Source organism: Sapajus apella, unplaced genomic scaffold (genome assembly GCF_009761245.1).
Source record: "Sapajus apella isolate SASKATOON/1434 unplaced genomic scaffold, GSC_monkey_1.0 scaffold25, whole genome shotgun sequence".
NCBI classification, from domain to species: domain Eukaryota; kingdom Metazoa; phylum Chordata; class Mammalia; order Primates; family Cebidae; genus Sapajus; species Sapajus apella.
Genome location: NW_022436965.1, coordinates 15,252,957 through 15,266,155, shown reverse-complemented (window position 1 = coordinate 15,266,155; position 13,199 = coordinate 15,252,957). Strand labels below are relative to the sequence as shown.

The following is a 13,199-nucleotide window of genomic DNA, read 5'->3' as shown; positions in this document are numbered from 1 at the left end:
TTGATGGACCTCATTGACGGAAAGTTCTCTAAGTGTTGCCAAGGAACATCACCGTATTTTTCCTGTAGCTGGCACCTCTGAGGGAGTCTGGTCTCTGAGGCCATCTGTTTTGCAAACAGGGGTGAGACAGCCACATTCTTGGTCCTCAGACATATGACTCTATTGTGGCAAAGGCAGTGACTGACGAGGGCTGGGACATATGTGTCACAGAAAGAGTCCCTGTATCCATCATTTCTGAGTGATGTCTGAGCAGGGGTAATACCTAATGTTAAGAAAGTAACCGACTCCAGCAAGATTTTCATTTCCAAAGTATTTTATTTAAATAAGTTTTTCTTTTGTGTGTGCTTGAACTTTACAGAAAAAAATACTGACAAATACTATACAGCTTGGACCAGTTATATTCTTCTTGGAAAGGCGACTTCCCTTTTTCTACCTTTCTCCCTCCCTGCTTCTCCCAAGAAATAAAAACATGGAACCCACTGAGTGATGGGGAAAGGCCTTCTCTGGCTGTTGGCTGGAACCTGGCTGAAGGTGCTCAGAAGTCCAGGCCTAGGGGATCCCTTTCTTGAGCCTGTGCTGGTCTAGGAAGCCTCTTCTTTAGGAATCCCTTTTTTGTCCCCCATGAGCTTAACCTCCCCAGATGAGTCTAGCAGTCTCTGGTCCTGAGGTCCCGTGGGTTGCCAGTGGCAGTTCAGGGACAGAGGCTGGAAGGAGTGAAAATGGAGAAGAATAAAGGGCTGGGGCTGCCTGGTACAGGCAGAAGAGGGAATCAGAGAAGCATAAAACATGGAAAGATGGGAAGGAAGTGGAAAGAAGAGAGTGGACACCAACAATCGCCTTGTTTGTTCGCTCCTTTCATGCACCTGTTTATTTAACAAAAATTTTCGGGCCTATCCTGCGTTGGCACTCCTCTAGGTATGCCAGGAAAGGTTGTCAGGGCGGCTGTGGTGGGGAAAAGAGAAGCCCCATTCTGGGTTTGCTTCTTCTGAGTCATCGGCTGTGGAAGTGACTGAGAGTGAGTTTCTGGGTGTTTTATGCCTGCAGTGAGAGCCAGTCCGTTGGATTAGGAGACATCAGGGACACTGTGCCTGGAGATAGAGGCCTTGTCATGGCAATGACAACTGACTGCTGTCTTAATTCAAAGGAGCAAGCAGTTGCCATGGAAACCATGTTACTTGTGTGGTCCCGGATCCTGGTGATCCTTCCTCCTAGATCACATCTGACACCACGTCTCAGCTGTCAGCCTCCACATCTCCCTGGCCACCCATATTAGGGGGACTGAGAGGTGGAGACAGGAAGGGCAGCTTGTCCTGGTGGGCAGTGGGAGGTGTGGGGAGACATCTCCCACATATCTGGGTTTGGTGCAGGTAGATGACAGTGATTCTGCTATGTGAAGGGCACAGGCAGAGGCTCCATGACAAACTCTCTCTGTGACAAGGGGATAGAGAACCAGACTGCTTCTTTCTCTGGTCAAAGGGGTTGATGAGTAGGAGGCCTGAGTGCTTAGGCAGTTTATGGCCATATAGAGTGAGAGGGCAAATGTGACTGGCTCTAAAATATATGCAGGTCTGAATTATGATTCACAGGGTCATCTGTTAGAAAACCCTGGTGCAAGGGTCACCACTAGATGCCACCCTCCACAGGCCTAAAGTACACCTGGAGGGCAGGTGAGTACCAGACGGCCCAAGTGAGCCAACAGTATTTGCTTTCATTTACTCAGCAGCAAATTTCATTTAATGTAATTTTATAGAATTTAGTTTTTTGCTACTATAAATGTCATAGTTTACCTATATTATTAATTAGCGATTTTGCCACTGTGTAGAGTAAATGGGAAAATATTTCAAGAGAGCTTCCTAGTATATTTGCAAATAAACTTTTAGAACACAACTTGCTCCCAAGGTGTGAACTGTCCATCTTTGCCATAGTCACAATACAGTCAAAATACCAACCAGTTCATCCTGTAAGTGGATTAACTCTGCTTCCCAACCTCGGTCTGGCAGGGAAAGCCCTCCTCAGCTCACTGTGGATCTAATTGACACGTCCTCACATACCTCAGGGCACACGTGTCGCCTACATGCACTCTCTTGCAGCCTTAAACACTCGATTTCATCCATTGCAGCAATTAGTGGGCTCACTTAGAAGAGAAGGTCACTTGGGGAGAGCTGGTGTGAGGTATTACAAGCTTACCCTTAGCAACATCACATGTCCAACAGTAACCACAGACAGTTCTAAGAACCTACTGTGTGCAAGGCACTTGCCTGAGCTTCAAGATAAATATAAATAAACCTCTTTATGGTTTCATCCTACTTTCATTGAAACTTTGTTACCTCTGCATTCCACCTGTGCCATACCATACACCCATTACCACCTTATGACATCACTTCCAGTGTGGCCTTCTGTGAGACTGTACTGATGATTGTCTAGTCCTTTCCCTGCTGGAAACTCTGGTTACACAGGAGGTACCTAGCTCAGGTGTAGCACCTCCTTACCCTTTCCATCTGTAAAACATTCGTTGCACAGGTACACAATTGCAGTCCACTGACATAACTGAGTGGGCTTCCATAGCTTTCTAGGAGTCACTACCAAGAGCTCTTTGTTCTTGCTTGGAGAAAGGCACTTTGCTGAGTGGTTTGGGGAGGGTCATGTTTCAAAGAGAGGTCTTGGACCACCTTAAACACCTCTCAGTGGCAATGAGGACGGACCTTGTCAGGAATTACAAGAAAAAGTGCTTTCAATGAATTTTGATCCATCACTCTTTAAACATCTTGGCACAGTTGAGGGGTCAGAGACACAGCAATTTGGTGTGTTTGTATCAAGACGCACAGGGGTGGGGACTGTAGCAGGTTGCTGGAATGTCCAATTATGGGTACTTCTAGTAAAAGTTTATGTGTAGAGATAGAAATAGGAAAGCATGCATCTCTAACCTGAGTGGTTTATGGAATAGACGGTGTATGGGGAGCCTTGCTGGTTATGTAATTGTATATATGTGTCTGAATCTGGCTAGGCTTTCCCGTGAGACATTTTTGTGACTGTAGATAATGTACTTCCCTGCACAAAGTACATAGCCAATAACCATTTAGTGAGCAGAATATACTTGCCCATGTACCTGTTGCCTGAATTTCTGTGTGCGTTATGTACATGTGCACACACTTAGGAACTGTATCGAGATGTATGGATAAATGTTCTTTGTGCTTTTGCATATGGGGTATGTCAGAGACAGGTAGGAGTCATCCCTGGGTCTGCAGTAAGGAGCACTGCTATTGGACACATAGCTGCCAAGCAGTACCCAAGAATTGTCCACCTGCCCCCTGGGATTGCCCTCCACTGGACACTTAGTCTGAGGTTTGTTCCTTGGTTGAGTAGTTACCTAAGTGGACCTAAGTGCATCATTTCATGGGTTCCTGAAATATCTGTGTGTGGTCAGAAGGAGTCTTAGCCCCAGAGAGGAGACACCTTTGCTTCCTGCCTAACTAAACAGGCAGTGATGGTCTCTTCTCCATCTGGAGAAGCTTGGGTTGAGCAGAGATCCAGAGGTCTTCTTCATCCTTCTTCTTCTTCTTCTTCTTCTTCTTCTTCTTCTGCTCCGGCTGCTGGCCCCTCTTGCCTGTTCGGCTACAGCACCAATGGCAACAGATGAAAAGGAGTGTGATGATCACCAAGAGTGGCAGGCCCAGGAGGACTCCCAGGCAGATGGTGTTGTAGATACCTTCTTGGTGTTTGGCCAAGATGGTGTCCCACATAGAGCTGAAGAAGGCGCTGATTCTCTCCATGGTGCTTGGCTAGATTCGCGCAGAGAGCCCTCTTGGCTCACTAGCAGGTCCTGGGTTCCAAAGGATGCAACCTTGACCACTTGTAATTTATTCCTCTTCCAGCTTTGGGTTTGGGCATGCCACCGACAGCACCTGAAGAGATTAAAACAGACAACTGAAGAGAAATGCAGAGAGACTGGTCTACAATTTTAATAGTATCATAGATTTTGGGCTTAGGAAAGGGGAAGGAATTGAACATTTCCAGAGTTCAGTAAACTTGTATCGAGACTCAATAAACAAGATAAATACATGCATGCAATCAATAGGCATCAACTAATTCTTGCTATGTACACACATTATATTGGGCTTAGGATATAAAAATGAATAGTATATCAGGTCTGGCACATAGAAAGTTCTCAGCAGTTGTTGGATAAATGAATCAATGTGTGTGTTTGGTGTTCTGATGAGGGGTTGCTTCCCTGGACTCCTCTGCAACGGCAGTTCTGAATCTTTTTCCACTGCAGCTCACTTGACAGGTATTGAACACACTCCCCACAGGACAGTTCTGTATGTGACCTTTTATTAACATCACTTGCCGTTTTCAATGCTTATTGAAGCTTAATCACAAGATGAGATGTCTACGTCTTGCTGTCTGGGCTAAGAGATCATCAGTCTTCATCCTATCCCACCCTGCTTTCCTTGCTGTCCCCTCATGCTCTCTTCCCTGCTCCGTGTCTCCACCCCTCCTTACATCCCATTCCTGTGCCTGACAAGTCCTCTCCTCCCAAGGCTGGGAGAACCAGGGGTGACCATTTGCTGGCTTTCCACTTTCTACCTTCCTCTCCCTCATTAGCCTCGTCCCTGTTTTCTATCTCTTGACTACATACTCCAAAGTCTCCTGCTCTCTTTCTTCTCCGTGAGAGAGGAGTCCTTGCAGGCTGCTTAGTGATGGTGCTTAGAAACCAGGGTGAGCTTCCTGGATGCCTCCCTGCTCCTGTCCTGAACTCAGCATATAGCTGGGGCCATTTTCCTGGTTGCTTATACAGAGCGGACCCCCTTCCCTGGTCACCCCTCTACATATAACTTAAAGCGCAGCTCTCAAGTATAAGGTCTTAGAGGCTGCCTTCAGTTCTGGAATTATAAGTTCTTGTGTACAAACAAGACTTCAAGGACAGGCATGATTCAAGGAAATTTAAGACGCCTGTTGGTGCAAGACATTGCCCAGGACCCAAATATCAAGGAGTTGTTGATTTTCAGGACAGACACTCTAGAGATCATCCCAACCAACTCTCTCACTGAAGGATGAAGAATCTGAGGTCCAGATCAGTGAGGTAACATGTCTGAGGCTGCACAGAGCCATCCAGGCCACACAGGGCCACCCAGACCTCTGGCCAGTGGGCTCAGCACTCCCTCTAGGCTGCCAGGCAAGCAGAGGAACTAAGAATGATGATGATGTCACTTTGTACTTGCATTTCACTTGATACTTTTCTAATCATTTTCATGTGCATTTAATCTTTTGAGTGAGCAACAGGATGGTGCTATGTCTAGGATGGGAACACTGGGGGACCTAAGCCTGGAATTCAAGGTCAGCTCAGGCTTCAGTGCATGCACGTGCAGCCCTCCTGGGTGATGTTTTCTACATGATGCCCCAGCAATTGTCCTCAGACGTCTAATTCCTTGGATAGCATGCTCTATCAATGTCTCATGATCCCAGGGCCCATGTGCCCATCTAAGCCCCAGCTGACCCGAGTCCTTGTCTGCTGGCATGTATCCCACCCTCTCATGGCGTTATTTACACAGTTTTTGCAAGTGCACAAATTGGCACCTACTACTGAGCCATTTGGTCCATAGAGTCTGGAAAAATGCCATAGGATGACAATAATAATTTTAGCCAACTTTTAGTAAGCCCTAATTGTGCACCAGGCACTGTTCTCGGCACTCTATTCACTCATTAATCTTCGAGACACCCTTAGGAAGTAGGTACTGTGATTCCCCCATCCTGCAGCTGAAGACGTGGAGGCACAGGCCACATGGTGAGTGAGTGGCAGAGCTGGCCTCACTCAGTCTGGGGAGTTTGGCTCCAGATCCCCAAGGAGTGAGCTGTTCACAGGTGTTGCTCTGTAGCCTCTTATTCCTTTGTGTGGAATTAACCCATTTTTGGCAAGCAGCCCAGGATTTACAGACTCTTACAATATTTGGCTATTCCCCAGATTGACTTAAATGCTTATCCCAGTCTATTGTAGGAAAGACTGCAAAGAGATTTATTTCTCATTGTTAGATATTTCCCAAATGCATGAAGATACATAAAATAAAAACCATGTCCTGCCCAAGTCCAGGTTTATAGAAAGCATATGGCTGCCCGAACTTAAACTCAACATGCAACAAAGAAAAGTATCCTGAGTCATTGGATACTTTAATGAGAGGAGGAGAGTTATGTCCTCTCGTCCAAAGCTCGGCCCAAGCCCTTCTGAACAGCCCATGCCATGGATCTTCCCACACACCATCAAGCTGCCAGGCTCTCTGCAGAGAAAAGCAGCCTCTGGCATGCTTCTAAGCCCCAGTGACCACCTCAAGCCACTCATCTCTCTTCTGGGTTTTCCTTCTCCCTTTGCCATGACCTTTACTTTTACCTTGGCCTTGGGTGGCTTTTTGGCCCTGTCTGCTGGAATCTTTCTGCTCTGTTTTGGGAAGGCTTTGGGTGCTTTTCTTTAATTTGATCCTACTCACAGCTTTCCTGATTCACATTAGACAACACTGCCACCACAACTGTTCACCAACTATTCTGTGCCAGCGGTCATGTTGATCCTGCAGGGAGCAGACAAGCATCAGGGGCCCCTCTGGGTTCAGCCACTGAGGATGGAGGGCGAGCTCATGGAGAACATCAGGGCAGTTTTCATGAAGGTGGAGCCACTTGGGAAGGACCTTGAAGACATGTAGTATTTTGACAGAGAAATATGGGTGAAAAGGATGTTCAAACATTCCAGGCAGAGAAACTTCTAGAACATGAGCAAGAGAACAGGAGGAGGTCTTCTGGTGAGTCTGGGGCTCAATGTGGGAGAAGAGAGGACGGGAAGGGAAGCTAAAAAGGGAGGTGCAGCTAGGGTAGAGAGGCCCTCATAGGGTTTGCGCTTATTTGGGGACTTTGATCACAACAGGAGAATGTTGTGATCAGAGCTGCCTTTCAGGAAAAGATGGCAAGATCTTAAGAACTCTGGCAAATGTGTTAAGAAAGCTCTTTAAATCTCTTTATCCGTTTATCAAACATTCACTGAGCACCTAATATGTTTCGCACACTGTTGGGTGTTGAGGATTCAAGAGTGAATGAGAAAGATATGGTTTCTGAGCCTTGTCCATTCCACGGAGTTAGTACTATTGAAAGATCAGGTCATAAAAGCCAAGTATAATAAGCAAATTCCAACCTAGATTGCTTAGTAGTATGAGATAGAAGCATGCATTTGAATTGTATGTTTATCTCAATGTATTGGGCCCTCCCACTCCTTCCAACCTTTGTCTTAAACTCATCCATCCCTTGGCACCTAAAATGGCCTTTGAATAAATAGATTTCTTTTCAAGCTAAAGCTAAGTCAATAATTCACTTTTAGATTCCTCAAGGGACTTATTTGAGGCTGCCCTCCATATGGCCAAAGAGTATTCATTAACATGCAGTCTGGGGAAAATTCGATTAAAAGATATTCTTTATATTTTTTAATCTAAGAATTCTTTTATAGGCACCCCCTAGGTTACTTGCTGAGCTCTGCCAATCTATAGTGTTTCATTAGTATTTATGAGTCTTGCAATATTAGCATTTCTAGAAAACAATCAAATGTCTCCTTAGTGGCATGAATTAAAAGTTAGAACTTCCATGGAATGCAAAAGAAGACACACTTTGGCTCCTGGAAGTACGCTCTGGGAGACCTAGCCTTTTGTTGGCTTTTGAGTATCACTGATGCTGTTTGAAAAGCAATTCATCTATTTTTGTAAAACCAACAATAGGTGCCAACCAACCTCATCTGCTACATTGTGGTTGTGGGGGAGGGCGAGAGGAGAGAGAAGAGGGGAATAGTTACTTTCGATTTCTTTGAAACCAAATATTATTTACCTCTATCGCCTCTGTAGTATCTAGCTAGGGAGAAAGAATCATTCATTCACTCTTTCTGCTGCAAGCTTCTATCCACCCATGTGTGAGGTGTCAATGGGAAACAGTGATCCCAGAGCCAGAAGGCCTGGTTTTGAGCCCTGGGTCAACCTGCATGACCTTGGTGAGTTACCAGACCTCAGCTGCAAAATGAAGCTAATGAGCTTCCCTCCTAATGATGTTGTGGGGATTAAAAGGGCTCAATATATTTAATGCATTCTGTAAACTGTAAAATACTTATATAAATACAATCCATAAAATAGTGAGTTATCTTGAAATAACAATGGACTAATTGTAGCCCTGAGCTTTTCTTCCTCCTTCCTCACCTCCAAGCCAATCCCTATTGCCAAAGAACGATGGGCCCCCACCGCATTCAAGTGAAAAGGTCTTCGGAAGTAATCTCCCTGATATGGTTGGTCTGTATGTATGCGGCTGTCACTCTATACTCTAGCATCCAGAAACAGGATGGAGAGGGGTCACTTGGGGAACATCTGAAGGTGCCTGGAGGATTGCTGAGTTCATAGGTGAGGTGGAGGAGGGCAGCTAGCCGTCTGCAGGCCCCAGCCCTCCTCCCAGGCTTTGGGACCCTTGGAAGTATTTCAGGGGTGGGTCATTCCACAGGGAGATCTGCTTCAATCTCTGAGAGCCAAAAGCTACTGCAGGCTGTGTCCAGGGCTGGCTTTGGCACTGCTGTTCCTTCCGGTGCTCTCCAAGAAGGGAGCAGGACATTCTATTCTATGTCAGCCTCTCATTGTTCCTGTTTGTTAGGTAAGATAATACATGTAAAGCTCTAGAATAGCGTCTGTGAGACAGTAAATACTTTCTGGAAAGGTTAATAATAAGAGTCACATTGGCACCCAGTTAGAATCCCTGAGAGCAACTCCAGCGTGATCTCCAAATGGCACAAAGCGTCAGCCTTCTTGTGGGGGGAGGTGGAGCGTTCGGTTCTCTATGAGAACCTTAAGAGGCCCCTCTGCTGCTGCTGCCGACTCCTGGATTTGTGTGGGGGGCCATTTTATAACTGACAGTTGGGAGCAAAAACCTCTCCTTGGGCCTTTGCTCAAACGGTTTCACTGAGCTTTCTGCCTTGAGTTGCACTGATCACTGTGCTTGCTTTAGCTCCTCTGCTCGAGGATCCTAGGTACCAGCAGGATGAACTGTTGGCTAAGAAGAGTCATTTAAGGAGTTAAAAATACAGATTCCTGCATCCCGTTCCTGGAGACTCTGATTCAGTCGGTCTGGGATGGGCCCAGGAATATATGTTTGTAGCAAGCAACCCAAGTGTTTCTGGACAATTGTCAGGCTTGAGAACCATTGCATAAGCAAGTTGAGCAGCCGACCTCCATCTAAGCACAGGAGCCATGTGCTAAATGAGGGAATGACTCATGGGTGAGGAGACGGGGGAAGAAGTTTACCTCCACACACAGCAGCACAATGGCCTGCTTGGAAAGCCTCCTTCCACGTTAATTCTTCCTCTGTGTAGTCAGGGGATCTGGGCCAGAACTGCTTTCCTGGAGGTCACGTTCAACGTAGTAAATGTTTGCTGAACACCGGCCCTGTGCATTCAGATCCTGATAACCGCCCAGTCTGGCAAGGGGGAGAAACAAACATAGAAGTACAGTGTGCTGAGTTCCGTGGTCAGGTTCTATGTAGGGGGATGTGGGGGCAGCACGGCAGAAGCAGCCATTAGTCCTGCCTGGAGGGGATTGAGGGAAGGGGATGAAAGGAAACGACCATCAGGATGGGTGTCTGAGCAGGCATCGTGCAGTGACTAAGTACTGAGCACCTACTTCTGCTGGGAACTGTGTATCCAGGACAAGCAAATCAGATTCCTGTCCTTTCCATGCTCCAAGCCTAGTGTGGGAACTGAGGCAAGTATTCATTAAAGAATGATACAGACAGGTGTGAAAGTGAAATTACGGTGAGTGCCATGAACAACACCCCATGACGCTACGAAAGGGGTAACAGGGAGGTCAGGAGGGCTCTGACGAGGGATGACTGAGCTAAGATCTGAATGACAAAAACAGCAAACACACAGTGTAGGGTGTCTGAAAAGTCTTGAAACACAAACTGATTTAAAAGCATTTCCAAGTAATATGCTTGATAGGCTTTTCTTCAACCTGCCAGTACCTTTTCAGGTGAAGCTCTCTCAATTTAAAGAAATGAGTTCAATTGTTAATACACTGTAAAGTGTCCCCCTGAAGTCTGGAAATATAGGCAAATAATACATGTATTGTGCTTTTTATTAGGTGAACAAATTAGACCCATTGCTGTCCCTGAAAAGGACCCGAAAGGACAGTGTAGTTGACAGGAGCAGTGGTGGGGGTGAGGGTGGATGGCGGGGCCCATGAATGGCAGGCCCATACCACAGGACCTTGTAAGCCATGTGGAGGGCAAGAGTGTGCTGTGAGAGCCACAGGGTTTTAAGCAAGGAGGGGACATAATTAATGTGTGTTTCAGAAAGAACACTCTCACTGAGGTGTGAGAGGACAGATGGGAGAGGGTGTAGAGGGAGGAGGTGATCACAGCTGGCCAGGGTAAGTGGCAGCTGGGCTGAGAGTGATGATGGCTGGAAAGGGCGGGATGGGGGTATGGCTCAGGTGTTTTCCAGGTGACTTGGGTGGGAGAACTCTCAGGCAGAGGGACACAAGAGGAAGTGTACCTGGGTGTGCCCAACTTTCCTTCTTCTAACACTAGTCTCCTATGAGGTCTCTGAATCTGGAATGTATATGTATATATTTTTTTTTTCCAAAACAAAACCATCAGTCTCTACCTGGCTCCCCACCATCTCTCCTGAGGGTTTAAAACATCTTATTCAGCCCCCGCCCTCTCCACCCTGCCTGTCCAAACCTTGCCCCAGCTCTCAAACCATACTGCCTTGCAAAATCCCTGTGGTTACGATAATATCACACACTTCAGAAACCAAGGCTCTCTGGCTATGAGGGCACGGAGTGGAACCTCAGTCAGTAGTTATTAACTTGGCTGTTCCAGATATATATTTTCTTGGCTCAGGTGCCCTCTAACAGATGTAAGTACTATTTTGTATAAAAATGGTCCGATCACAGCAAATGATCTGCTTGTAGAACATTACGTTTATTATAACTTAGATCCAGCTCTAGGCATTTTAAAATAGGTATCTACATTTTTCCCAATTTAATGAATTGCTTCAAATAACTAGTCCTAATACAAAGTCGGAAGCTCTTTCCCCCCCCAGAGTATATATGATGCATAGCTAGATATTGAGTATTAAAGGAAAAGAGTAGTTTCCCTCAGAATTGATGTTATAATTATGGTTGCAATTTTGAACAAAAGCTCAAATAGAGCATCAGTAGAAAAATGATTAAGGCACCATGGTTATTAAAGATAATAAAACGATGTTGTATCATGTAAACATTCTGGGATTAGAAGAATCCTGAAATGGGCCATCTGGTTGATTACCTTACTTTATTGACGGGAAATCTGGGACCGAAGAGGCTATATCTTGTAGGAGATCAGTCAGCTAGTGACTAGTAGAGACAGGGACAGAACCAATGTCTTCTGAGGCCAGATTACCTTCCTACCAGGTCTCTCCTACAAAATTCCTTAAAACTAAGCATTGATACCACGCTTTGCAAGATGCCCACCACCCTCTCTTTCTGAGCACAAATGAGACCACACTTCTCAGTCCCTTACATCTCTGCGGGGCCATGCGACTGAGTTCTGGCCAAGGGAACGTGGCTCCTAAAATCTTCTCCTGGGTTCTCCCTGTTCTCTCTCTGTTTGCTCATTGGCTGGCCAGGTGCAGAGCATCTGGGGGACTCAGAGCCCTGGGGACGGCAGAGATGGAAGGTGTTCCTGAATGACTGCATGGAGCACAGCACCCCTGCTGCCCACAGCGAACAGTGAAATGAGTTAGAATAAACTTTTGCTGGGCGAAGCCACTGAGATTTGGGGATTTTCTGCTACAGTAGTTAGCCTATCCCGCCTAATACAAGTGACAAAAAAGCTGATGTTGATAATGATTATGAATTACCATTGCCTACATAATCCCTAGAATGATTTGCTTATAACAAATGTGCAATGTGTTTGATAACTCTCCTGTAGGGCAGCTTTGGCCCAAGAGGGGTTTACTTTTGTGCTTTTGAGCAGTGTTTCTGGGACCAAATATCCTGGGTCCGAATTCTGGCTCTGCCACTCACTAGCTGTATCATACTGGGCAGGTCAACCTCTCTCTCTGGGGCTCGGTTTTCTCATTTGCAGAATGGCATTGATAGGATGTTGTGAGAATGAAATGAGTCAGCAGAAGTGGAGTGCCTCAGAGTCTTGCCTGGCAATAAAAGTTAGTCCTGATTGTTTGATCCCAAACAAATAGGCTGGCCAAAGTCAACATCCCTTGACTCTTTAGCTAACGCTGGTTTTGTTTGTCTTTTTCAAATGTGGGATGGTTCTGGAGTTGTGACTTTGATTATGTAGGTCTCCTTTATAAGGCATTTTCCATTTTCTCTAGTTTTCCCGTGGTAAACTAAATTAGTTCCTTCATCATTCTCTTTTAAAGAGACCATTTCAGAATTAAAATATGGATGAGTATCACTCAGGAGCTGAATTATAAGGGTTTAGATACAGTTCCTTCCCCTCTCTGCCGGAATCCCCCAAGATTGTGTGGAGTAGGACACAGAAATCTCCCTCCTTACCCCCTACACCAAACTGCCCTTTTGTCTTTTCCAACTTTCCCTTCTTCCTTTCACCAGTGTATTTAATGAGCTCCCAGGATGTGTCAGTTTCTGCGCTGGCACTGTGGGTATAGTCGTGCATGAGACAGACATTCTGTCTGTGCACTTGTTACTATCTCTCTTCTCCAGGTAGAAAGTATACATGTTAGTGCTATAAAGAAAATAATTGGAGTGGTCTCTGCAGAGGTGACTCTGAACTGAGATTGTGGGGTGACGAGGACCAGGTGTGCACAGCTAAAGGCAGGAACTCAGGTAGCAGGAACATGAAGGGCGAAGGCTCTTAAGTGGGAAAGGGCATGGCACATCCGTGAGAGAGGGCAGCCAGTGCGTCTGGACTGTGGTGAGCATCGGAAGCAAAGCAGGGCTTAAGCGAGGGGGGCCTGGGCCCTGCGGGTATGGAAAGGCACAGAAGGGTGCCTTCCCCTCATCCCACTGTTACCTCATTTGTCCAGGCCTTCAAATGGCCTCTGGTTTTTCCTTCTTTCGTCTTTCTAAAATTCGATGTTATTCGCACTCCCTGCTAGCCCTCGCACTCTCCCTGCATAGCCCTGGCACTCCTCTCCCTGCGTAACCCTGGCACTCCTCCCTGCGTAACCCTCGTAGCCC

The 13,199-nt window shown here is 46.2% G+C and overlaps 1 protein-coding gene and 1 pseudogene across 6 annotated transcripts in view; both read right to left on the bottom strand.

Moving 5' to 3' along the window:
* Nucleotides 1–295: 295 nt before the first annotated feature.
* LOC116560296 lies at nucleotides 296–3,414 on the bottom strand (annotated as a pseudogene). Its single transcript, XR_004272890.1, has one exon. The product of XR_004272890.1 is annotated as an uncharacterized LOC116560296 (transcript).
* KIAA0040 (KIAA0040 ortholog) overlaps nucleotides 754–13,199 on the bottom strand; it is a 34,893-nt gene continuing 22,447 nt past the window's right edge. For 3 of the 5 annotated variants that reach the window (XM_032291659.1, XM_032291657.1, XM_032291658.1), the window contains one exon: nucleotides 754–3,902. In XM_032291659.1, the coding sequence (XP_032147550.1) occupies nucleotides 3,471–3,770 (300 nt within the window). In that variant the 5' untranslated portion in view covers nucleotides 3,771–3,902 and the 3' untranslated portion in view covers nucleotides 754–3,470. Of the gene's footprint in view, nucleotides 3,903–6,476; nucleotides 6,672–9,299; nucleotides 9,472–13,199 lie in introns of all 5 variants that reach the window. The other 2 variants (XM_032291656.1, XM_032291655.1) reach the window with 2 other exon arrangements.